At 33.7% G+C, this 25674-nt stretch overlaps 1 protein-coding gene across 1 annotated transcript in view; it reads right to left on the reverse strand.

Annotated features, from left to right (window-relative positions):
- Positions 1–1413: 1413 nt before the first annotated feature.
- Positions 1414–25674, reverse strand: part of LOC120418856 (sestrin homolog) — a 73518-nt gene continuing 49257 nt past the window's right edge. Inside the window, exons 3-8 of the mRNA XM_039581383.2 lie at positions 17017–17181; positions 7844–8026; positions 7579–7780; positions 7179–7521; positions 3314–3608; positions 1414–3241 (exon numbers count right to left, since the gene is read on the reverse strand). Coding sequence (XP_039437317.1) covers positions 3155–3241; positions 3314–3608; positions 7179–7521; positions 7579–7780; positions 7844–8026; positions 17017–17181 — 1275 coding nt within the window. The 3' untranslated portion in view covers positions 1414–3154. The remainder of the gene's footprint in view (positions 3242–3313; positions 3609–7178; positions 7522–7578; positions 7781–7843; positions 8027–17016; positions 17182–25674) is intronic.

A 25674-nucleotide genomic window follows, 5' to 3' on the forward strand; every position in this document is an offset into this window, starting at 1 on the left:
TCCAAATTTTGAGCTTTGTGACCACTGATTGGATATATACACCCTTAAAATTCCGGGTTTTTTTTATAAGGCTTAATTTTTTTATTCGTTATTATTGAGTTCTTTAGCTGGAGGACAAAAGACTTCATTAATATTTTGTGTTTTTTTTCTCAGTGTAGTATGTTACTTGGAAAGTTAAGTATAATATTTGCTTCAATTGAAATAAATAACAATTAAGTGAAAATTAAATTTAAGTATCTTTGAAATGTTTTGTACAAATAAAGATACAACCAATTGGAAAAATATCGTTTAGATGCAATTATCATCACTTTTACTACGATTTCACTACTTCATTTTTTTTTTTGAATATCAGTGAAAATTCCATGTTCAATTCAAAAAAGGGTTTTTATCGCCGCTTTTTCAAACTCGGCTTATTCAAGATTAATTACTTGAGCTTTATAATATCATCTTAATCTAATCTAATCTAATGTAATCGAACACAAGCGCAGCCAGTCCGAAGAAAGCATCCTGGAAGAACTTGTCATCTTAATTTTTAAAAATAGCCATTGTAATTTTTTCTTAAACCCGTAAAATTTTCACAAAACTTGAAGGTCCCGTGGAACTGGAAATTTTCAGCTTGAAAAATCTTTTAGCTTATTTTAAATGTACAAAAATCTTTCCGGTTGTTTAACTTAAGATTTTATAGGTTATTACAGCATTTTTCACGTTCCGTGAAATTTCCGCGAAATTTTGTGTTTTCGAATAGTGGTCCCCGTGAAAATTTCCTTTTTTAGCGTGAAAAATCACGAAGCCCACCCCCCTAACTCAAAAACACCCAAAAAGCAAAAAAACTGAAAATTTGGTTTATTGGACCTTTTAAAAAAAACTCCAGAAATGTACTTGCCAACAAAATTTCACGATTTCGGCTTGAAAATATGAACCATGATAAAATTATGGTCGTTTACGTCACATTGCGAGAAAATTTCAATTACTTTAAAAACTTTAAATAAAATTTGTACCAGCCTAACATGAGCCATTACTTAAAGTTGCGGTTAATTTAATCGGTTAATTTAAAAAATCGGCACAACATGTCCGTGTACCTTTTTTTACAAATAGTCCTCATCAATATATTTGTAGGTATACCTACAACTTTGCCGAAGATACCAAATCAATCATAGCTTCTTTTGTCCTTGGGAACGACCCCACAAGGTTTGAGGCAAATTAAAAAAATCGAATGGAATGGAACGACTGACAGCTGTCAAAAGCTTGAAACCACGTGTTCGGAAATTGTCGAACAATGGTGTTGAAACGTCAACATCAGTTTGACATTCGAAGTAGCGAAATTCGAACTAACGAATCCGCTCTGTATGGGTATCGAACTCCAAGGATTTTGATGATACATAAATTTGACAATAATAAAACTTCCGGCGGCGATTATTTTTGAAGATCTTCACATTTATTCTAACAACAAGGTTTAGCAAATTATACAGATTTCGTCATCATTTATTAATTTTCTCATTAGTATATCCTATATAACACATTGTTTGTTTTGTTTGTTTGTTTTAGATTATCTTGCATATTTGTATTTAGACATAAACTTGTCAGTGCTTTTTCAATTACGTTTAGGTTATTCATTTGTTTGTGGATATTTTTTTTTGTAGATATTTTGATTTTCTCTCATTTTCTCATCCTTCCAGTTTGATAAAATCTATCCAATTGTTCAACAGTTTATATAAAAAAAATATTCAAGAAGACACTTTCCCGTGCCTCTAGCTTTGCAGTTCCGGTCTCGTTCCGAAACAATCTCTCTGCAGTTTAACAACAAAAGTGAAGAAGATACAATAAATGATCAACAGTATTGTTTGCTTCTTTTTTCCTTCCCCCAAACCACGTGGTTTGGTGCTAACCGTGTTGTTCCCTCGTTACCTCGCCTACTACTTGTTTGTTTGCTTGCTTGCTTGCTCTACACGTTAAAAAGAGATTTTTGGCACAAATTCCATCACATACGAATCACATGTTTTGTATTTTTTGTTGTTGTTGTTGTCGTCGTCGCCTACTAGTTTAGAGTTTCTTGCGTACTTTGCGCAAATCACGCGAAAAGATCTTCTTTCACTTTCTTGCTTATACGTTTAGTGATTGTTTTGAACCTTTCTAGCGCTGGTTGTCCCTTCCGTTTCTGTGGGTGAATTTGTTATGTTTTATTTTTGTAGAAATGTTGTTAGAAAAGATTAACGTGAAGTGGGTGAAACCAACTTTCTTTTATTTGATGAGGGCACTTGAAAGAAAGCCGTCCTCACTCTGTTTGTAATTTTGTAATGAACACATGCGTTTGTTTTTCGAAAGTTTGCTTTCTTTATTTTTTTTGTTATTTTCATAATACAGTTTTGCCTTCTTTTCTTGCGCACAGCATATTCCACAAGCTATCTCACTTTGTTTTGCTTCCATCCATCGTGGACTAGCTTCGACAGGATCGATCAATATCAACTGATTTTGATTCATTTGTTCCGTAATTTGGTGGACCTTAGTTTCCAGTTGGTTTTGAATAAAAATTTATTCCAATTTCTTGGTCTTGTGGGGTGGTCCTACACTAACTAATAACATTTGGATAAAATATTGAAGGGAGAAATAATGGCAATCGACGTATTTTTGATTTCGTTTCTAATTTGAGATCAAATTGAAAAAAGTTAGAAATGAAGCTCGCCAAGCTCTGTGTGTGTGTGTGTGCGTTTTGTGCGATTTGCAATTTGATAGTACTTTTGCTTCCTAGCTAACAGTTGAAAACAATTATTCAGTATAACAGCTAAAACAGAGTTTAAAAATTATTCAATGCCCCTGATTGCGTTCGCCTGGCTCAATCCATTTTTTTCCTGCCTTTCAGCATTAAACTTATATCACCAACGGATTATTCTGCATTCCTTACAAATCTACTAGCTTTTAGCTCGTTTTGCACTTAAAACAAAATGCGCACAATTTCCGCGCGCGACACATTGATAAATTCTCTGTTGCCTGAGAAGATGGTTGTTTAAAAAAATACAAATTATTATAACATACATTTACTGTTAATAAAAAACCGCTGCTTTTTCAAGCTGAATCTCGTAATTCTGCACTGATCCGTGTTGTTGTTGCGCGTGTCGTGCCCTCCGTGTGCGATTGGCGCTCCCCCTCGGGAACCAAATCATGTCATGTAACGCATAATCTCGCGCAGCGCGTACAGCAATTCCGCCTGGTTGCGCGCCTCCAGAATCATCAGATTCACGTGGACCTAAAGACCAAAAAAAAAAACCAAGCCGTTGAAATTAGAAACTCCAAATTCCACACCCACCCAACAGCCTACCTTCTCACTGTGCTGCAGCTCGACCAGGACGCTGTCGTAGTCCGGTTTGGTTATCCGCTCCGGGAAGCAGCACGCCGTCTTGATGAACATCTTGAGCGACCGGTCCAGCAGCTGGTTCACCTCGCCGTAGTCGTAGTCGTCGTGCCGGATGCCGTAGATGCACTGGATGTAGTTCCAGATGGCGCGCCGAAACTTGGACGTGTCGACGTTGGTGCGGCCGGCGATCGTGTAGTACGTCAGGTTGTACGCCGCCCGGAACTTTTCGTCCAGGTAGAAGCCGACGTCGTTGTACAGTCTGGAAAGGGTAAGAAAAAAATGAGTTTGGGTTATTCAATATGAGCTATTGAACAAAAATATTGATATTTCGTTCAAATCAAGATCCATAAAATTCTAACTATATTTACTTTGATGAATTCAGATTCATTAGTCACAATTTTGAGATACGCCCATCCAAAAGATTAAATTATAACCAGTAATGTTCGAGAGCCTTCCGTTCACACAAATTGTTGCTTTTTTGTTGATCTATAAGGCTTCATCCATAAAGTACGTCACGCTAAAATCAGCCAAAATTTACCCCCCCTTCCCCCCTTTGTCACGCTTTTCCTATACTTATAACACGCTATGTCACACTTGCTCAGACCCCCCCTCCCCCCCTAGAGCGTGACATACTTTATGGATGACGCCTAAGATGTTAAGAATACAACCTCAAAACCGGCATCTGAGTTCTCTACGATTTAGCACATATTAAATTTTCATTTTTGATTTCGCATCATCCATTTTGTATCATTCGTTTTTCCATACAAATCTCCGTATAATTTTAAGGGCTGGTCATACAAAATGGGTATGTAAATGTATGAAATTCTGTATCTGATTTTCTGATCGATTTGGTATCTTCAAAAAAGTTTTTGATTTAGGTCTTTTTGGGAAAAATATGTACACGAAAAAATCCGATTATTCAAATTAACTTGTTATCACTAAAAGTTAAATTCTCGAAAAAAAAAGTTAAATATCTCGAAAACTTGGTCAAAAAAAAAAAATGATTAAAAATCATGTTTTAAAGCAAAATCGAATGTGCAATCGAAAGACTTTGCTCAGAACTTGATTCTAACTCGATGTGTATACGTAAAGGTGGGTCTAGGAGGTTAAATGAAGAAGTTCATTTTTCGAGTGATTTTATAGCTTTTCCTTAGTAAGGTCAAAAAAATCCTTTTTTGCAATTCCGTCGTGAAACTAATTACTTTTCCTGTCATTCTTGAACGACGAAACGGCCAACTTTTCTGTACCAAAAATAACAGAATTGAATAGTAACCCTTTTCAAAACAAATGCTGAAAGGTTCTACTTTTCAGCACTGAAATGGATGCTGAAAAGTTGAACAAGTAAATATTGAAATAACAAGCCATACTTTCAACATTTGCATGGAAAAAGTGTTTTAAAATGCGTTTTGCACTACTTCAGTTGTTTTGCAATCATTAGTTTTCAAAAAATGTAAAATTTGACGACAACAAAAATTTTAGCGAAAAAAAAAATTACATCGATAAGAAAATCCCTTCTCAAGATACAGAATTACATACATTTATATACCCATTTTGACACAGGAAATGCATGGACAAAGTTTCATTCAAATCTAAAAATGTAAATTTGAAAATTGCGAAATTGCAGAAAACAACTCAAAACACAAATAAAAAAAATATGAATTCAAAAATTTAGGAATGTATAATTCCAGAATCCAAATATGAAATAATCAAAAAATCAATAAATTTAAACAATAAAAAAAGGCAAAATTCAAAACTTTAAAAATTTAAGAATTTTAAAAAGTAATTATTCAATAGTTTAAGAATTAAACATATAAAAAAATAAAAACTTCATAAATTCTAAAATTCAAAATATAAAAAAAAATCTGAATGTTAAGATGGTGGCATATTGAACAATTCAAAAACTTCAGAATATAGATTTTTTAAATTTTTGTTTATAGAACCTAAGAGTTTTTGAAATAAACAAATTTTAAACTTTAAGAATTATAGAATTCTCAAATTATTTAGGGGAAAGTGGGGCAAGTGTAACAAGCTAAGGAAATGCTCGTTATAACCCATTAAAAACGTTAAAAAATCTGTCGGATTTTTTAGAATCATCTTATTTCAGGTCTTGACTGAGACTTTGATAGAACAAGTTTTTAAAAAATTCTGTTTTTTAATGTAAAAAATTGATTTTAAAATTTTTGATCTTTCGAACGTTCTACTCAACTAGTTTGGCAAGACGAACAACCCGTTGGGGTAAGAGGAATAATGCATGAAACAACATGCTAATTTACTAACAATTGAACTGTTATCACTTAGATACATCAGATTAGGATGTATTTGAAACGTTTCTTCCATTTTTAGATTAAAAAATAATATTTTACTAAAAATTTGACCGTTTTTACGAAAAAAATATTACTTAGATGATAAATAGTAAATTTTCATGATATTATTATATTGTGTATGGACAATTTTTTTAACAACTGTTTATCAGTTTTCAAGAACTTTTATGTATTTTTTTCACAATAAAATATGTTGCTGCAGCAATTCGTATTTTTTTCCATACTTAAATTCCATATGGTATACTTGCCCCACCTGAACAATATTTTTTAAAAGCTCTCTACAAAAATAACCAAAAGATAAATCATACTTTATAATAGGTGCAAGTCATTGGTAGGGACACTACTGATCTAGGAAAAATAGCATTTTGATAAAATGAGCCTTAAAACGAACCCTAAGCCTTATTTTGTACTTTCCAAATATTATAAGGAAACAAAGGTTTTGAAAAAAACTTTATTCAATCTTATGCCCGTGGCGTTTACGTCGTTTTGGCGGTTATGTGGTAGTAGAATCAGCTAATTGCATTGCTAGCAACAATTCCTCATACTCGAAATAATCAAAATTGTAAAAAATACGGCGAGCGATTGTTCCTCTTGCCCCATATGGTCGTCTTGCCCCACCTTCCCTCATCTTTCAATTTTAAATTTATGAATTTTCGATGCATAATTTTTCGAAATTATTTATTTTTGGAGTTTCGGGAAATTACAAACCTTTTGATTATAAAATTTTGGAATTCGGGTTTTTAAATCTAAAATCTAAAATTTTAAATTTTGAATGCTAGGCATTTCAATATTTTTATGACAATTTAAGAAACTCAAGCGCACGCACCGTAACACGTGCTCAAACCGAACTGTCAACATTACTTGGAGGGGTCACGAAAAGAATTCGCAAAATTTCTTTAAAGCGTTTATTTTCGAGCTCCGTATTTATCTTTAACAGAATTGCGTGGGATTGCGAGGCATGATTTTTTGAAATAGTTTCAGATTTCGGTACATTGATCGAAATTAAAGCACCACACATCTCCAGCAAAATGTACTGGGATGTTATATGTGTGGAGAAGCTTGGTACTTTAAGTTCTATTGATTTATCCCAATCTTAAAAATTATACTCATAGAGTCTATAGCAGGGGTGCTCATGCTTAAACTTTTTGATTGACGGGCCAAATTTGAAGCTCACATGAGCTTACGGACCCAACTGATAAAAAAATAATAAAAAATATAATTCAATCGATTAAACTGATAAAAAATCATTGAACGGTTGGAGTTTTTTTTTTAAATTTTAGGTATTTTTAGAACATTTTCGTCATTAAAACAGAAGAAAACAATTGGATTTTTTTTTTAATCAGAAAATCTAAAAAAAGCAACACAAATATTATTCATTTGCTTTTCATTGCAACTTTCATGCCTCATCAAAAACTATTGAAATCAATATGTTTTGCCTCCTGACTGACTTTTGATGAAAACTATGAAAAAGTTTGTAAATTATAGTAAAAACTATAAGCCCAACTAACCTGTTCACCAGCGAGTAGCCGTGGTCGTCCCACGAGTAGTCCTGTATCCGGAACGTCTGGGGAATGTTTTCCGCTCCGCGCCGCGCAAAGTCCTGATATGTAAAGTTGGGATCGTCCACGAAGCGGCCGATCTGCTGCGGCACCTCGCCCTGCCCGTCCACCCGCAGGACGGAGGACGCCGCCGGCAGTTCGGCCGCCTGCATCTCGACGTGCTTGAAGCGATTGCTCAGCTCCATCTCGGTGCACTCGGTGCTCTTCTCCGACAGCTTCTTCATGCGCTGCATCAGCGCGTCCACGGTGACCTCGGTGCCCTGCGGCGGCGACGGCTGCAGTTGGCCAAGGGCTGCGGGAATTTCAACAGTAGAGTATCATTTTGCGAGAGATTTTATGAGGAACCAACCTTCCTGCCCGATCGGCTGCTCGAGCTCAGTCTTTTGCAGTACAACAATGTTGTTGTTTTCAATCTTTTGACTAGATGTGTCCAGCTCCTGGGTCAGCCCGCAGGAGAACACGAACGACGACAGCGAGTGGAAGTGGGCCAGCAGGACGATCGCGTGCACCACCTCGGCCAGCGACCAGCTGTTTTGACCCTTGGTCAAGCGCTGCAGGATCAGAAAGTGGTGTTAGTCAAGTGCAATATTCAGACAAGTCAATTCCAAATGTACCTCTATGTGCTCCTTGCTCAGGAGCCACGGACGGTGGGCTAGGATTTTGTTAATGTCCGATATGGCACGCAGTTTGGCGGGAATGTACTCCAGTCCTTTCAGCCAGTTCCGATCGCCGCCCTGCAGCAGGAACTCCTTCTCGTACAGGTTGACCAGGTAGGTGCACTTGTGGCGGGCGGCGGCCTGGAATGGAGAAAGATTTTCCAAAATTAGTATTTGATCACTGACTAACAGACTTATTCGTAATCAAAAATCAATAATTATTATAAAAAGAACGTCTAGGGACCATCCATAAACCACGTGGACACTTAAGGGGGGGGGGGGTATGGCGATTGTCCACGCTCCATACAAAAAAGTTTTTTTTTGTATGGACAATTGTCCACGAGGGGGGGGGGGGGGGGGTTGAGATTCCCAAAAAAGTGTCCACGTGGTTTATGGATGGTCCCCTAAGTAAAAAGGGCAAGAAAGGGCAATATAGACAGAATGTTATTAAATTATTAATAAGTAAGCCTTCATTATCCACATCTAATCTTCCGCTTCGCTTCGCTAGGAGACGATGATTTTATCGGATTACAGACTGGATTTCGTCATGTTCATTATCCATTTCTAATCTTTCGAATAAAAACATAGTCCAGGCCGAGGTCCAGGCTCGATTATCCAATGCAATGCATTGCAATGACTCGATTACCGTAAACTGGGGTCAAACGGGACACATGAGGCGAATTGGGACAGCAGTTTTAACCATGTTGAAGCACAATATTGTGATTTTTCTGGTTGGTTTCGGTTAGAACAGACTCAGACCAACAAAATGTGTACATCCATTTCCAAATTTAAAAGCTATAAGTGCCCTAAAAACTGCTGTCCCTATTCAGACTGCAGTCCCGATTCGCCCCATCATGCATTTTTGCATTCGTTTTTTCTAGTTTGCTCATTATTAACATCAAATTCGAGTGCCCATTCTAGTCAAATTTGAGTTGTTGGTTGTCTGTAACATTACAAAATGCACTTTTTAAATATTTTGTCGACAGGCAAAAAAATCAACAAAAAAAATTTCTTAAATTTTAACTTTAGGCACTATTGGAGTCAACGACCCAAAACAAGGTAACGAAAAAAAATCATGATTCGATTCAAAAAATCAAATTATTCGCTCTACAGCATTGCCTTGGCGTCCGAAGGCTTGATTGTTGAGGCAATTGCAAACCTATTTTTACACCTAGGCTTCCATCCACCCCGGGATTCGAACTGAAGACCTTTGGATTGCGAAGTCCAACTGCCTACCAGCGACTCCACCGAGACAGGACCCAGGGAGACGACTCCTACACCTGGACTGAGCTAACGACCTAACCTTTTAGGTTAGTCCGGGCCAACATTTACTTCCCGTCCGACGGAAGGCGTGATCAGACAAATCTCGTCTCGAAAAATGCCAGCGGGACCGTCTGGGATCGAACCCAGGCCGACTGGGTGAGAGGCAATCACGCTTACCCCTGCACCACAGTCCCGGCCAAGATTCGATTATCTGAAGTGAAATTTTCCGAGGATAATCGACAGAGGACAAAACTTCAAAATCAAGCAATACACACTTAGATTTTTTTCACCGAATTCTCAACTGCTGAACAGTTCGGTAAACTGAAAATTACCGAATTCTGTAAACACTTACCAAAATTCGGTAATGCAGTTCATTATTGTTCATCGTACAACCGAAATTCGGTAAAATTTTAGTCATTTTGACAGATGGTTTACCGATCGAATCTTTACCGATTTTTCAACTACCGAAGTCGGTGAAAAAATGTAATTGCGCTCATTTTCACATATATTTTGATATATGCAAATGTAAGGCTTGATTTTGAAGTTTTGAAAATACAGTCCTTTTTATGAAAAACGAAAAAAAATTACATGATTCGATTATCCAAAGTTCCTAGAAAATTTTCGGATAATCGAACTTCGGATAATCGAGACATCGAATAATCGAGCTTGGACTGTGCTTTTATTCGAAAGATTTGAAGTGGATAATGAAGGCTTACATGAAAAAAATAAATAAATAAAAATAATATAATATCTTATTATAAAAAAAAAAAATTTTTATGAAATCGGCTGTTTTTGTAAAGAATTGTTCAGATTGTGTCGTAAAAGTAAAAACATAGAAAAAGAACTTGTTTGATGAATGATTCGATTGATTGAATTAGGACTGCAACGATTGTAAGGGCCCCAATAACAGAAATAAAACGCCCAGCTGTTGCTACTGATAAGCGCATCGCCATCGCACAGTGGTTCAAAAGGCTGTTTTGACGAACTTAATTGATTAGAGCAAAAAGTAAGCATTTTCGTGCTTTGACATGTTCTACAACTTTGTTCAGCGTTGTCATGGCCTACTTTTGGTGAAATTTGTTTTTCAAAATACTCATCACAGCAGGCTATGGAATTTCTAACTTTTGACAGTTAAGAGATAGAGCTTTGGTGTCTTCGGCAAAGTTGTAGGGCTGAAAATTTCCACAAACTTTGTCGAAGACGCCAAAGCTCTATCTTTGCGTTGAATACCAGTTTTCGAACCTTTTTCATAAATACCTGCCAAAAAATAGTTTTTTGACTTAAACTATGTTAAACTTTGATTTTAGACGATTACAATGTTCAGAAGAGTTGTTAGTAATATCAAAACAAACAACTTTGTCGAAGACGCCAAATTGAAAGGAGCTATATGTGATGAGTTATAGCAAGATTTCGTGATAATTTAGCTAGTTTTCGAGCTCGGTATACAAAGCCTCGGGCAAATTTGGGCAAAAACCCATACAATAGGCTTCAAGTATGACTATTCCACTACAAAATGTCGGGTGAATCATTCGTCCGAAGGTTTACGGTCATAGATTTCCGAGCATTTTAATTTATTTTATTTTTGATGACTATTTAAATGCATTTAGGACACTTTTAAGGCACATAAGCCATTTTTGCGATTTATTCGGACACACGAGGCGTGTAGGCCAGACTCTTGTGAAAATTTTGATGTATTGGAAGTCTATTTTTGAGGCTATCCAGTGTATTTTTGGGAATATCTCTGAAAAAAAAATCCCTTCCAAAAGAGCTTATCGGCGAATCTAGACATCTAGTCATCGTCATAACGTTGGTGTTGCAAAGACAATAAATTATTTCAAACATTCATATTATTTATTAGCCAATAAGTTCCAAAGATAGACTTCCAATACATCAAAATTTTCACAAGAGTCTGGCCTACACGCCTCGTGTGTCCGAATAAATCGCAAAAATGGCTTATGTGCCTTAAAAGTGTCCTAAATGCATTTAAATAGTCATCAAAAATAAAATAAATTAAAATGCTCGGAAATCTATGACCGTAAACCTTCGGACGAATGATTCACCCGACATTTTGTAGTGGAATAGTCATACTTGAAGCCTATTGTATGGGTTTTTGCCCAAATTTGCCCGAGGCTTTGTATACCGAGCTCGAAAACTAGCTAAATTATCACGAAATCTTGCTATAACTCATAACATATAGCTCCTATCAATTTGGCATCTTCGACAAAGTTGTTTGTTTTGATATTACTAACAACTCTTCTGAACATTGTAATCGTCTAAAATCAAAGTTTAACATAGCTTTAGTCAAAAAACTGTTTTTTGGCAGGGATTTATGAAAAAGGTTCCAAAACTGGTATTCAACGCATAGATAGAGCTTTGGCGTCTTCGACAAAGTTTGTGGAAATTTTCAGCCCTACAACTTTGCCGAAGACACCAAAGCTCTATCCCTTAACTGTCAAAAGTTAGAAATTCCATAGCCTGCTGTAATGAGTGTTTTGAAAAACAAATTTCACCAAAAGTAGGCCATGACAACGCTGAACAAAGTTGTAGAGCATGTCAAAGCACGAAAATGCTTACTTTTTGCTCTAATCAATTAAGTTCGTCAAAACAGCCTTTTGAACCACTGTGCATCGCTTTGTCACGTCACTCACACTCCCCCAACCTTCGATTAGTGGACTGTTGTTTGCACGGCGGAGGAGCAGGCGGTGGAAGAGATTGCAAAGCAAGTCTTTCTTTCTTTTTCACGCGGCTGCGTGTCTGGAATCTCTATTATTAACCGCCCATTATTACCGTCTGTGCGTTTGTGTGTCATTTGGGTGGCAGCCAGCAGCAGGCTGTGGTTTAATGATGATGTCCACTCTTGGGCCACTTGTTGCCAGCCATGGAAACAACAGAGAAAAAAAAATATAATCGAGGAGAAGGTTCTTCAGACGATCGGTAAACATGGCTCGCGCTCGTGTTATCTCTCGTGTTTGTTGTTCGTATCTCGGCGCAGATTTCCACTCTCACACCCCGTGTATGTGTTAACAACATAAAAATGACAATTTTTAAACCGGCATCCACGCCGGCCTTTTGTTGTTAAGGAGGGGGAGTGAGTGCAAATAAGGCCAGGTGGGGAGGGGGGTTTGCTATTTTTTGCGAGCAAATAAAAGGTTTGCCCCGGCGAGGTGACTTACCTCGTACACGTGCCACGCAATGTGGAACAGCTGTTGCACGGGAGAGGATAATTGTCGGTTTTTGTGACGAAAAACTATAAGTAAAATCGGCGATACATTTGCAAAAAAAAAAAATGTTGATAAAATATTTTTGTGGGATAAAAGAACCAAACCAGTATTTTTTTTTTTTTTTTGCAAGAGGCTAAAATTTTAGCCAAATTCAAGGAGGTTGACCAATCGACTCAGGGGGTTTTTTTTTGAGTTGTCAATTATCAGCCAAAATATGCGTTTTATTCTTCTCCAAAGCATGGCACCACGATATCTCAGGACTAGACCAAATAGACTAATATTTGTGGTGGCGTCTCACAAATCGTACCCAGTTTATGATGAATCAAAAAAAAAAAAAATATTCCGAATGTTACATGATTAATTATGTTAAACTTATGCAGGTCATTAAACATTCACATTTTAATGTAATTTAAAGCAAATTTGCAAAATATCATACGTAAGAAATAATTTTACATGTGATTCCGTGTTTAGTGAATTCACATTTTTTTTAAAGTTTATGATCGAATTTGAATTGTGGAATGTTGAAAATGTGAATGTTAAATTTATTTAATTAATAACTTAGTTAGCATACTGCCTACACATTTCAACATATCTGAGAATTGAGTTTCTTGAACCTGAAGTTTTACCTTTTCTTTGTTTTCAGAAATTGGTTATTATGTCAAACTAAAAATAATAATTGTAATGGTTCAGAGCGAGTCCACGAAGGCATACCCCTTTCAGGGGGACCACTCAATTCCCATTTTCAAATTCCCGACTTTTTCCAGACTTTTCCAGAAAGCTCAAATAATAGCATTTCTTATCTTTAGAATTATTTAAATAAAACTCTAAGTTAATTTTAAAAAATCCAACCTTTGGCAATTTTTATAAACTCAAAAACTGAACAACAAATAAAAAAAAATACTTCAAAAATAAAAATTCATTATTTATGAATAGAAACACAAACGATTAGTCCTCTAAAAAAAATTTAAAGTTCAACAATACTTATAACTTTCATATATTTTTTTTAATTGGCAAATGTATAGTTTTTGATACTTCGTTTCAATTGGAAATGGCAAAAAGTTAAAGTTAACTTAATATTTTCTTCATGTTTTCAAAACGTAAACTTTTTTTTCAATTTTGGGTTTTATTCGATATTTAAGTTTTCTGAAAACTGAAAGTCAAGCTTTATCTATAAAGGTAATTTACCCACAATCACCCATACAACACCCACAAAGTTCAAGGGCAACATTTGGAAAAAAGTATATTTGAAATTACTAATGAATTTAGTTAAACAATTAAAAATATTTACCAAAAAAAACCATTGCCAAACTCAAGTTGGAATCTGTTTCCAAATATTCAGTCTATGTGACAAAATGAAATACAATCATAACTCTAAGCTGGGCAATTAGGCTTTATTTTTATTTTAGTTTTTCATGAACTTTACCTCTTGTTGATAAACAGGGGTAGGCGTGGCTGAATGGTTACGCTGTTCGCTTTGTAAGCGGAAGGTTCTGGGTTCGATTCCCATCTACCCCTATCGAGAAATTTTGGAAAGAAGGAATAATTCTGAACACTTGAATATTGAACGAAAAATTCATTAGCTCGCGGCGGGGTTCGATCCCCCGTCCTTTGGGTCAGCAGACAAAAATGCTAACCACCAGACCATCGAGGCTTAGTTGTCTAGAAGGATTAAGAATGCTATAAGAATCCAAGAAACTTGATTGGAATCTGTGTGAACCTAAGAACAGGAAAATGCAATATTGAATGCAAATTGAATTCAAGGACACTGGTTGCATAATTGTTAGGCGAATATTGAACTTTCAACACGACCAGAATTCACCACAAAAAGCTTGGTGAACCGAATTGGAAAGCTTTCAAAATGAATCCAAGAACATACGAAGAATTAAGATTAAGAATTAGATTTGACCGGCCGCATCACTTACCACGGTGAATCCTGGCTTCACACCCATCTTACTAACACCCTCAAACCTCACGTGATACTTTGTCGAAGACGCAGCTGATTTAGCGGTCTTCATCACTCAAGTATCGGACTAAAATTCCTATCCACTTCCCCCGTGTCTTACCACTGGTCGTGGCCGGCGCTGTGATTGGCTAGCATGATAGGGACATTTGAAAGTTGCGAAGTGGTGATGATTGGTTCCTACTCTTCATCTGTGGTCCACGGAGCAATTCTTGGAGGTCCTGGTCAATAACAGAGTAGCAACTACGGGTAGACACCAATGCTATGCTATGCTATGCTAACTTTACCTCTTGTTGATAAACAAAAATTGTAAATTGTGCTTGTAGGGGACATCTGGGACTACCATCTGAGACTGATAACGCTTTGGATAATGTATACCTATAGTTAATACAGAAAATAGACACTTTTTCTTTTTGGTTGTAAATTTTTGCTCGGGGGACCCCTTAGATCGCTTTTTCTGGTGATAATTGTATCATATTCGTGTTTCTGAGATAATTTCACAAAAGAAAAATGCATAAAAATAATTATATTCCTACAATTTAACCCTATAAAAACTTAAACTTGAAAAAATTAAGAAGCTGCTTTTTCAGGTGACGTCTAGTATCCTCGGAAACGAACTAGATTTTCAATAATTGTCAAGCGAAGATTTTTTTTTTAAAGCAAATCATCAATGAAAACAAAATGAAAAAAAAAATCGTTCTATCATTAGCATTACGTCACAACCTCAGGTGTTGCCCCTCCGAGATTCCGACCCTTTTCACGAGGGTGGCACAACGGAACAGATGTCAATTTGTTCAATCAATAATTACTATCTTCAACACTGACCATCGATAAACACAAAAACGGATGGTGGCGAATGGGAAACCCCCATTATTATCGGCAGATGGAACCTTATTGTGTGGCAGGTTAAATCCGGATATCTGGACAAAGAAGGCCGATAACACTGACCTACAAAAAGTGACAAAAATGACTGCGAGAGCACATTTCGGGGGGCAAACATGAACTTTGGGGTCCCTAGAAATACGTTCACTTTATTTTTTTTTACAAATATTTAGGCAGGTTTTGTCGCACTTGTATACCTTTTGGCTATGTCTGAATATTTCGAATTGAAAATAATCAAAGTGCACGTGTTCCGGGAACTAGAAAGTAGAGGGTGACGATTCTCGAGATTTTCAATTTCCCGGGAATCGAGAGTCGAATTTGGACATTTCCCGGGAATTCCCGGGACCCGGGAGTTTTTTTTTTACTATGCCAATAGTACCAAAATTTGAAAATGAAAAGATATAAATTTGTTCTTTTCAGTGAATTCAGTTACAATTAATTAATAATTATTCTATTAAACGTTAATTTTAGCAGCCTCATTGTTTTGAGGAGCTATATAAACAGGGTTACCAGGTCAAAATTTGAAAAATCTGGCAAAGTATCTTTTAAAAATCTGGAAAAATCTGGCAGACGAAAATCTAACAAATTTGAATGGTGAAGGGGAAGGAGGATATAAATTTATTCAAAAGTTTAAGGAATTTAGATGGTATAACTGATTTTATGGCCTCCAAAATGTTGAATTTGCATTTTATTTAAGAAATGCACATTCTATTTTCAATTATATTCGTTCATTTTAATCAAAAAAAATGTTCAAAATTAGAATAAAGTTAAAAATCTGACAAAATCTGTCAATATCTGGCACAGAGAAGGTTGAATCTTTATTCTGGCAGACACTTGAAAAATCTGGCATTCCCAGATTTATTTGGCAACCTGGCAACCCTGTATATAAAACCGTTTGTTTTTTTTTTTTTTGAATTTGCAAATACAAAAACGTTTCTTGAGCTTTTTAAGACTCAAAATTGTAGTTTAAAATATTTACGAATCTAAAATTGCACTGAGTGATTTTTCAAAGGTTGCACAAAATTTTTATTAGATTTTTGTAAAAAAATAACTAATATATCTTATATATGATTTTCCAATATCGGGAATTTGGCAATATGGTAAACAATGACTCACAACAATAAATTAAACTGTTTTTTTGTAATGTTTAAGGTCAACTGTAAATATTCATTGAAGAAATAGTTCAGTTATCAGGAAAACCCAAATGTTCACAAAAAAACTAAATTATGAGGATTGCTATGCTCGAGAGAAGATATGGAAATTGAACTTTACTTGAAAAAATATTTGAAAATAAAACATTTGATTTCATTCCTGGGGTGAAACTGCTAAAAAATTTTAAGGTAAATTTTAGGGTCCAGATTTATTTGGCTTCTCTCAATTATAGTTATTGGAATTATTGACAAGTTAAAATTTACACTTTCTAAACATGAAGATAAGAGAGCATTGGTTTATTCGAACTTGAACATTGAACATTGTTTTAAACAATTTCGAATTGTTCAAATGTTTTTTCTGATAAGTTTATATAATTTTGCTTCGATATTTATAAGTTTAAAATTTCCCGGGAGTCTCGACCGAATTTCCCGGGAATCGAAAGGTCCAAAAATGGTCAATTTCCCGGGAAATTTTTCCCGGGAATTCCCGCTCGTCACCCTCTACTTGAAAGTTTATGCTTCCCCTCGAATCTGGAATGCGAAGAAGTTTAGTAGATCATTTTAATTACACTTTGTAACTTCTGTTTTAATGACCCATTTCAACACATTGCTAACTTAGGATGAAAGAAACAACAATTTTTCAGCTAAACTCACCATAATCGCGATGTAGGACCGGTACTCGAACGGCAGCGGCCCGTCGCAGTGCATCACAAAGTTCTGCGTGTTGAAGTAGTGCTCCAAGTAGCGCGGATGGTGCGCAATCACCTTCGTGACATGGTCCAGTTCGGCGCCGTCCATCGGCATGTGCTTCGACCCGTACTGCGGAGGAGAGAGAGAGGGGAGAAAGGGGAAAAATTAATAGAGTCTCGTTTTAAAAAGGTCTCGATGCACTATGACTACTCTACTACTACTTGCAACATTGTAAGTTTGACGAGTTGATTATTTGCCTGCTGAACTAGATGTGGAGATGTGGTGACGGGATTGACCCGGAACACCAACAAAAGTAATCATTATCGCTACAAACTTGATAGTGCATGGGGACGTTGATACACCGTGCGTCTTCATCAAAGCTCTCTGGAGTTGGCGGAAATTATACAGACATAGTAAAACTTATTCTTAAGCTTTTCATTGAGTTCAATCCTTCTATTTAAAGCTGAGATTAGCCAGCACCAGGTTGTCGAACTTTGCATCAGGATCCGCGGTGGCCTTAAAAGAGTTGCAAATAACCGGTTCCAATCCACAGATAGCCTATCATCCCCCTGGAGCCTTGGCGTGATTAGCACTCATTTAAATGGCACTTAATCATAAAGTATACACAAACAATATAAATATAAATAGATGGAGTAAACGTTCTAGAAACCAGCTTATCTTGCAAGACCACTCTTGTTCGCTGGCATGTTAATTTCACAAACTTATCAACCAGGCTCATGACGTCAACCGGTCGCAATTTGCCGTGAAGGATCACTGAATTTCACCTTTCACTGCGAAGCAACCATCACGGGGTGCTGAATTCCACCCCAATAATCCCTCCTCCCTCCCTCCATCAGAGTTGGAGTTGCGAGTTGCAAATTAACGCGAAAGTCCTGAGCTCAAGTCGAAAAGATGATTTATTAAAAAAAAAAAAAGCTCTCTCAAAACCAGTAGCTCCAAGCTTATAACGTGTCACCGCCAATTAAGGTCGTCTCGGACACCTCGTCAGCACAAAAAAAAAAAGCAGCAGAACGTCGTAATCAGTTGAATTTAAATTTTCTGCAGACTCGTAAAATTGAGCAAGATAAAAAGTTAAACGTCCAGAAGCTGTGCACACCACACCGCCACTTTAATTTGTCCACATTTTAACGACCGGCTTCCACCAAATCTCACCTAATGAATTTTGCCGTGAATGAAATGCACGCGAGAATGCAAATTTTATGCGCGCGAGCGCACACCTGACATGAATGAAAATGATGGTGATGTTGCATGGTTTTGGACAAATCAGTCACGTTTGCATTGCAATGTTAGCGATGAGGAAGTGAGACAACTGGACACGGAAAGAATTTACATCTAAAATTTTTCGATACAAATAGCTGGCTACTAATTTGTTTTTGTTGATTTTTAGTGTCATTATCTGTAATTTGTCTGTAATTTGTCTGTTTTTTTTGTGTAATTTTTCTGTATTTTTTGTGTAATTTTTCTGTAATTTTTTGTAATTTTTCTGTTATTTTTCTGTTATTTTTCTGTAATTTTTCTAAAAAATTTCTGTAATTTTTCTGTAATTTTCTGTAAATTTTTCTGTATTTTTTCTGCATTTTTTCTGCATTTTCTCTGTAATTTTTCTGTAATTTTTCTGTATTTATTCTGCATTTTTTCTGTAATTTTTCTGTAATTTTATGAAATTTTTCTGAAATATTTCTGATTTTTTTCTGAAATTTTTCTGCAATTTTTCTGTTGTTTCATCTGTAATTTTTCTGTATTTTTTCTGTTATTTTTCTGTATTTTTTCTGTAATTTTTCTGTAATTTTCAGTATTTTTTCTGTAATTTTTCTGTAATTTTTCTGTAATTTTTCTGTAATTTTTCTGTAATTTTTCTGTAATCTTTCTGTATTGTTTCTGTAATTTTTCTCTAATTTTTCTGTAATTTTTCTGTAATTTTTCTGTAATTTTTCTGTAATTTTTCTGTAATTTTTCTGTAATTTTTCTGTAATTTTTCTGTAATTTTTCTGTAATTTTTCTGTAATTTTTCTGTAATTTTTCTGTAATTTTTCTGCAATTTTTCTGCAATTTTTGTATTTTTGTATTTTTGTATTTTCGTATTTTTGTATTTTTGTATTTTTGTATTTTTGTATTTTTGTATTTTTGTATTTTTGTATTTTTGTATTTTTGTATTTTTGTATTTTTGTATTTTTGTATTTTTGTATTTTTGTATTTTTGTATTTTTGTATTTTTGTATTTTTGTATTTTTGTATTTTTGTATTTTTGTATTTTTGTATTTTTGTATTTTTGTATTTTTGTATTTTTGTATTTTTGTATTTTTGTATTTTTGTATTTTTGTATTTTTGTTTTTTTGTTTTTTTTTGTATTTTTGTATTTTTGTATTTTTGTATTTTTGTATTTTTGTATTTTTGTATTTTTGTATTTTTGTATTTTTGTATTTTTGTATTTTTGTATTTTTGTATTTTTGTATGTTTGTATTTTTGTATTTTTGTATTTTTGTATTTTTGTATTTTTGTATTTTTGTATTTTTGTATTTTTGTATTTTTGTATTTTTGTATTTTTGTATTTTTGTATTTTTGTATTTTTGTATTTTTGTATTTTTGTATTTTTGTATTTTTGTATTTTTGTATTTTTGTATTTTTGTATTTTTGTATTTTTGTATTTTTGTATTTTTGTATTTTTGTATTTTTGTATTTTTGTATTTTTATATTTTTGTATTTTTGTATTTTTGTATTTTTGTATTTTTGTATTTTTGTATTTTTGTATTTTTGTATTTTTGTATTTTTGTATTTTTGTATTTGTGTATTTTTGTATTTTTGTATTTTTGTATTTTTGTATTTTTGTATTTTTGTATTTTTGTATTTTTGTATTTTTGTATTTTTGTATTTTTGTATTTTTGTATTTTTGTATTTTTGTATTTTTGTATTTTTGTATTTTTGTATTTTTGTATTTTTGTATTTTTGTATTTTTGTATTTTTGTATTTTTGTATTTTTGTATTTTTGTATTTTTGTATTTTTGTATTTTTGTATTTTTGTATTTTTGTATTTTTGTATTTTTGTATTTTTGTATTTTTGTATTTTTGTATTTTTGTATTTTTGTATTTTTGTATTTTTGTATTTTTGTATTTTTGTATTTTTGTATTTTTGTATTTTTGTATTTTTGTATTTTTGTATTTTTGTATTTTTGTATTTTTGTATTTTTGTATTTTTGTATTTTTGTATTTTTGTATTTTTGTATTTTTGTATTTTTGTATTTTTGTATTTTTGTATTTTTGTATTTTTGTATTTTTGTATTTTTGTATTTTTGTATTTTTGTATTTTTGTATTTTTGTATTTTTGTATTTTTGTATTTTTGTATTTTTGTATTTTTGTATTTTTGTATTTTTGTATTTTTGTATTTTTGTATTTTTGTATTTTTGTATTTTTGTATTTTTGTATTTTTGTATTTTTGTATTTTTGTATTTTTGTATTTTTGTATTTTTGTATTTTTGTATTTTTGTATTTTTGTATTTTTGTATTTTTGTATTTTTGTATTTTTGTATTTTTGTATTTTTGTATTTTTGTATTTTTGTATTTTTGTATTTTTGTATTTTTGTATTTTTGTATTTTTGTATTTTTGTATTTTTGTATTTTTGTATTTTTGTATTTTTGTATTTTTGTATGTTTGTATTTTTGTATTTTTGTATGTTTGTATGTTTGTATTTTTGTATTTTTGTATCTGCGTATCGTGTATCGTATCGTGCAATTCATTTTTCGAATTTCCCCCTTCTTTCAGTATCACATTACTCGAATTCCGGTCAAGGACCACAGATGATCATTCGATTCTAATTCCGTCCCTTCCTGGTTCCCAATTAGCTCACACCGGCCTATTTCTGGTCGCACAAATCAAATTCGCAACACTCTCTCAAATCATCAACACTTTTGCTACAACAAGCTAGATCAAGTGTATAAATAACACTCGTGTTAACTTACACGTAACGTGACGTAAAAGTAGAACAATAAAAAAGGCAGCGCGTGCACGTAAAAATACACTCAACCGCGGGTTGTTGAGATGTTGATATCGAAGACTTCCTCCTCGCGAGAAATACCTTCTTGTTTACCACCGACTTTCCCACACTAAATAGCTGATGCAATCTTGCGAGGATGGTCGCGTATTGGAATGTTTGTGGAAGAAGCTCACTTTTAAGTGTTCTGAATGACGTTTTTCTCTCCGTGCCAAAACTCGCGTGAGGACACTGATCCGGTAACATATGGCAATTTTTTTTTACAACAATTTAATTTCGGTGCCAAGTTTTTCGATGACGCTGATTGGACCATTTGTACAACATGTAGTGAATTTCAGTTTATTTATATTTTTAAATGTTGAAAAGAAATGTAAAAAGTGGCATATGATGTTTGATGGATCGCCGGCCGGTTTAAAATCACTCTCGAATGACGTCCTTAGCGACAGCAGTGTTAGTTCTGGTAGTCAACAAGTTACATGTGCGCACGCGAATTGATCAATGAAACGTCGACTCAAATAACGACTTTTACGATTACGATCTCGTGGTGCACCTCTAGAAATAGTACAGTGCAACCCTATACCTCTGCTACAGCATGGTGATTCACTTTCGGATTTCATGGGGTTGATGCTCCTCGAAATTGTCCCTGAGAGTTGCATCAGAAGAAAAATGTGATTTTGCTGCAGGGGGTCGTGCATAAACCACGTGGCCTTTTTTTGGAGAATTTTTGACCCCCCCCTCCCCCCTCATGGTTTTTCGTGGTTTCACGCCAACCCCCCCCCCCTATATGGCCACGTGGCTTTTTCCTCCCAGGTGAAAAATCTTAAAAAAAAAAAACAAAATAAGTATAGATTTCAAAAATGTTTATCCACAAATGATGTACCGTCAGTGGTGGTGACTTTTGGTCAAAAAACGAAATTACTGTTGTTATTTAAACACAATAAAAACATTTCAAATTTTATCGAAATAAATAATGTTGGGGAATGCTCCTGAATTTACCAACATTTTCCCAGAATATGGCTAGTATAATCACACCGTTCATAAATGCCAATCGTTTTAAAATTAACTCAAACTCACCCTTTAGAGGGGGTGACATTGGGTCAAATAGAAAACATTTTAATTTGTGTAGGTGCTGTAACACCATTAAAATCAATTTAATAATAGATATTAAAAAAAAAAAACAGAAATTCACTTAAAAGTGTGAAAAAAGTATGATATCACAAAGTTTAAGGTAAATAATAACAGTATGACAATTTATTGACAGTACAGAAAGTAAAAAATACTATCAACAAAACAAGCAACTTAGTAAAACATATGTATTCAAAATTATGGAATTGCAGTGCAATTAATTGCATCCAGAATAAATATGCTTTAAGAATTCAAGCTATTTTGATATATAAACAGCATTCATGATTTAATTTGAATGCGCTTTTAAATATTTTCTTAAAATCGAAATTAATTAAATAGAAAAGTTTTGTTTCAGGAAAAAATATTTTCATTTTATTTTGAGGAAAATATCTAGTTATGAAAGCTCCTAGTTAATATTTATTTTATTCCAAACATTCATAAAAATCCAAACTAAAGCAACTTTTCTTTTTAATTAAGCATGATTGATTCCAATGATTCAGTTTGTCCAAAAAAGTCGAGCAATGTAATTTTTTTCTCCATACAAGAATCAGAGACAGGGACAAACATTCAATGTTACGACCTTTTGAAATGTTAGTCTTAATTTATTTTTTTTTTGAAAATATTGATTTCGAAAAGATCGGAAAATTTCACGAAAGTTTTATTTATAAACATTGAAAATCGCACCATTAGTTGCTGAGATATCGACATAAGAAAATTATGGGTTGTTTGGGTAGTAAACATCCATTTTTCTGTTTAAAAATCTTTGCATGGCAATATCTCAGCAACAAAGCAACAAAGAATTTTCTCAGCATTTCAAAAATATTTTTTTTCAAAATTGGGCAAACATGGGCACTAATTTTTTAAAATTAATAACTGCAACTATTTTTAAAAAAAGTTACCTAAAAATAGCTATAACTTGAAAACGGTGCACTTTATGAAAATTTCACTAGTGTACTTTTAGATTGCAAATTCGATTTTACATCGAAAAATAAAATTGAAATTAAGTTGCGGTCAATATTTCGATTTTTTTTAATCAGTATTGATTCAAAAATTCATGACTCAAGCAACGATTTTTTGCCTGTTCTGGAAATTTCTGAAAAGTCGGCAAAATAAAAAAAATAAAAATAGTGTTTGTTTTTGCAAATCATGTTTTAGTGACAAAAAGTGAAATTAAAAATCAGCAAAGTAAATTACCATTTATCATTTTTTTAAGTGTAGTCCTTATCCATACCAACAACTTTGCCGAAGACACCAAATCGACCAAAAATTTCTTCAAAAGATACAGATTTTTTAATTTTCATTGCTGCCAAATTTGTATGGAAAACTATATGGACAAACTAATGATGCAAAATGGCTTGGGCACCAAAAAAGGTTTCAGACGGATTAAAAAAATCAAAAATAATAATTTTAGAATAAAGACCGATTTTGTATAGAATTGCTCGAAAATCGATTTCGTGTCTTTGGAAAAGTTGTAGACAACGCGCTAAAAATCATTCTTTTAGTCATGGACATCCAAATTATTTAAGTCTTACTCTTACTTTAAATTGATTTTGCTATCGACTACGTGTTTTGATAAATTTAAAAAAGATCGAGCTAAAATTTGGAATTTATTTTACATTTTTTCAGTTGTTTAAATAGACAGTTATCTACGATTTATGATTTTTTATCCAACTTTTGGTTGCTGAGATATTACCTCAAAATAAATACAAAAAAAAATTAAATAAGTTGATTTTTCAATCTTTTCAATATCTTTGAAATTATTACCACTGGGACGCCCAACGCATGTCCAATATACACGGATGCCAAAGCCTCCCTAAAACGTTGGAACGGTAACTTCAACTCACAGGTTTTCAGGCTTGTCTCCGCGGATTTTCGGGCGATTATTTTTACTAGAGCAAACAAAAGTTGGAACGACGTTTTTGATCGCATAAATTACAGATTTTATCAAATCGAGTTCTGCAAAGTTTAAGGATCCTCTAGACATCCTTATAATTCACTCAAAAAAAATGTCCCGGTTGGTTGAGTTATGCCCGAGAACCAGCGAGTTGAAAATACCGTTCCATCATTTTTAAGGAGTTTTATTTATGTTGATCTTTAACGGCATTGTATTGAAATTTATTTCACAAATTGATATCGGCATTTAAAATTTAAGTGACTCTTTAAAACTTAAATTATTTTGATGTGTCTATATATTTGAGTGGTTTTATCTCAAATATGAAGTTGAGGGTATAGTATATTTTCTCAGCTTAAAGAAAAACTAATATTTTCAGGAAAGGGCACCTTTGGGCCCTATTTTTTTAATCTTTAAATTAATTGAGAAACAAAAACAATGTTTGCTTGAAGCTCGTTTTTTTTCTCTAAAAATCTAAAATGTTTGCCCATGTTTCTCTTTGGCTCAAGAGATGGTCCCTATTAACATAAAAAAAAAAAAACAAAAAAAATACCTACAACTTTGACGATGGATAGTAAACGTGTATTTTATGAAATGTTATGAAATATAACATTCCGAATTGTGTAACCCATGAAATAAGGAATAAGGTATTCATTAAATTTTTTGGTGAATCTTAAAATATGTGTCGTTCGTTTTTTCGTTACTGGTTATTTTTTAATGTTAGACGTTTCACTTGCAAATGAGGTAGTGAAACTGAAATTTTGCGCGATAATCCTGAAATTGGGGTTTTTAGTTTCTTTGTACTATTGCATGCATGTAATATTGCATGAGAGAGGAGATACAAGATATCTTGAGTTTGTTTTAAGTGTCAAAAGGAAATCTTTCGATTAAGATTCTTCGATCACTTATAGGACCAGCTACGGTAATTAGCTAAGATCTGAGACTTTGAAAAAAAAAATTTTTTTCGCAGAGAATCATTTTAAGACACTTCATTTATAATACATATTTAGTTTTTTGCCTTGTTACGAAAATCTTATAAAATTGTCAGCAATATTTATTTTTTAAGTTGTTCCAAAATAGAACTATCGAAGACTACGTCTACTTTCAATGCAAATTTGCAAGCACATTTTTAGTTACTTGATACCATCAACAAAAAAATGAAATTGTGTTTGCATTTTGGTACGCATTTTTTTAGGGTATATTAACTTTGGATACTGTCACTTTATTTTTTAACAGCTTTTAAACTTTTGCAAGACGTAGTTACATGAGTATTAAAAAGTGTACATTCAATAACAGGCTCAAAATATTGATATGAATCTGCCGAAATATATAATTCAATATTGAATTGGAAAATATAATGACATTGAAATATAAGTAATAATTTTAAACACAATAATTGTATGGTACAAAAAATGTATGCATGTAAGTAAATTCAAAGCGCGTATTTTTTGTTTTTTTTTAATAAAAGACTTTTTTTAAAGGCCACGTGGTCAGCCGTCGACCCCCCCCCCTCCCCCCCATGGCTTTTCATGGTTTTTTTCGGTCGGATTTCGGACCCCCTCCCCCCCCCTAAGGAGACCACGTGGTTTATGCACGACC

Source organism: Culex pipiens, chromosome 3 (assembly GCF_016801865.2).
Source record: "Culex pipiens pallens isolate TS chromosome 3, TS_CPP_V2, whole genome shotgun sequence".
Taxonomy (NCBI): domain Eukaryota; kingdom Metazoa; phylum Arthropoda; class Insecta; order Diptera; family Culicidae; genus Culex; species Culex pipiens.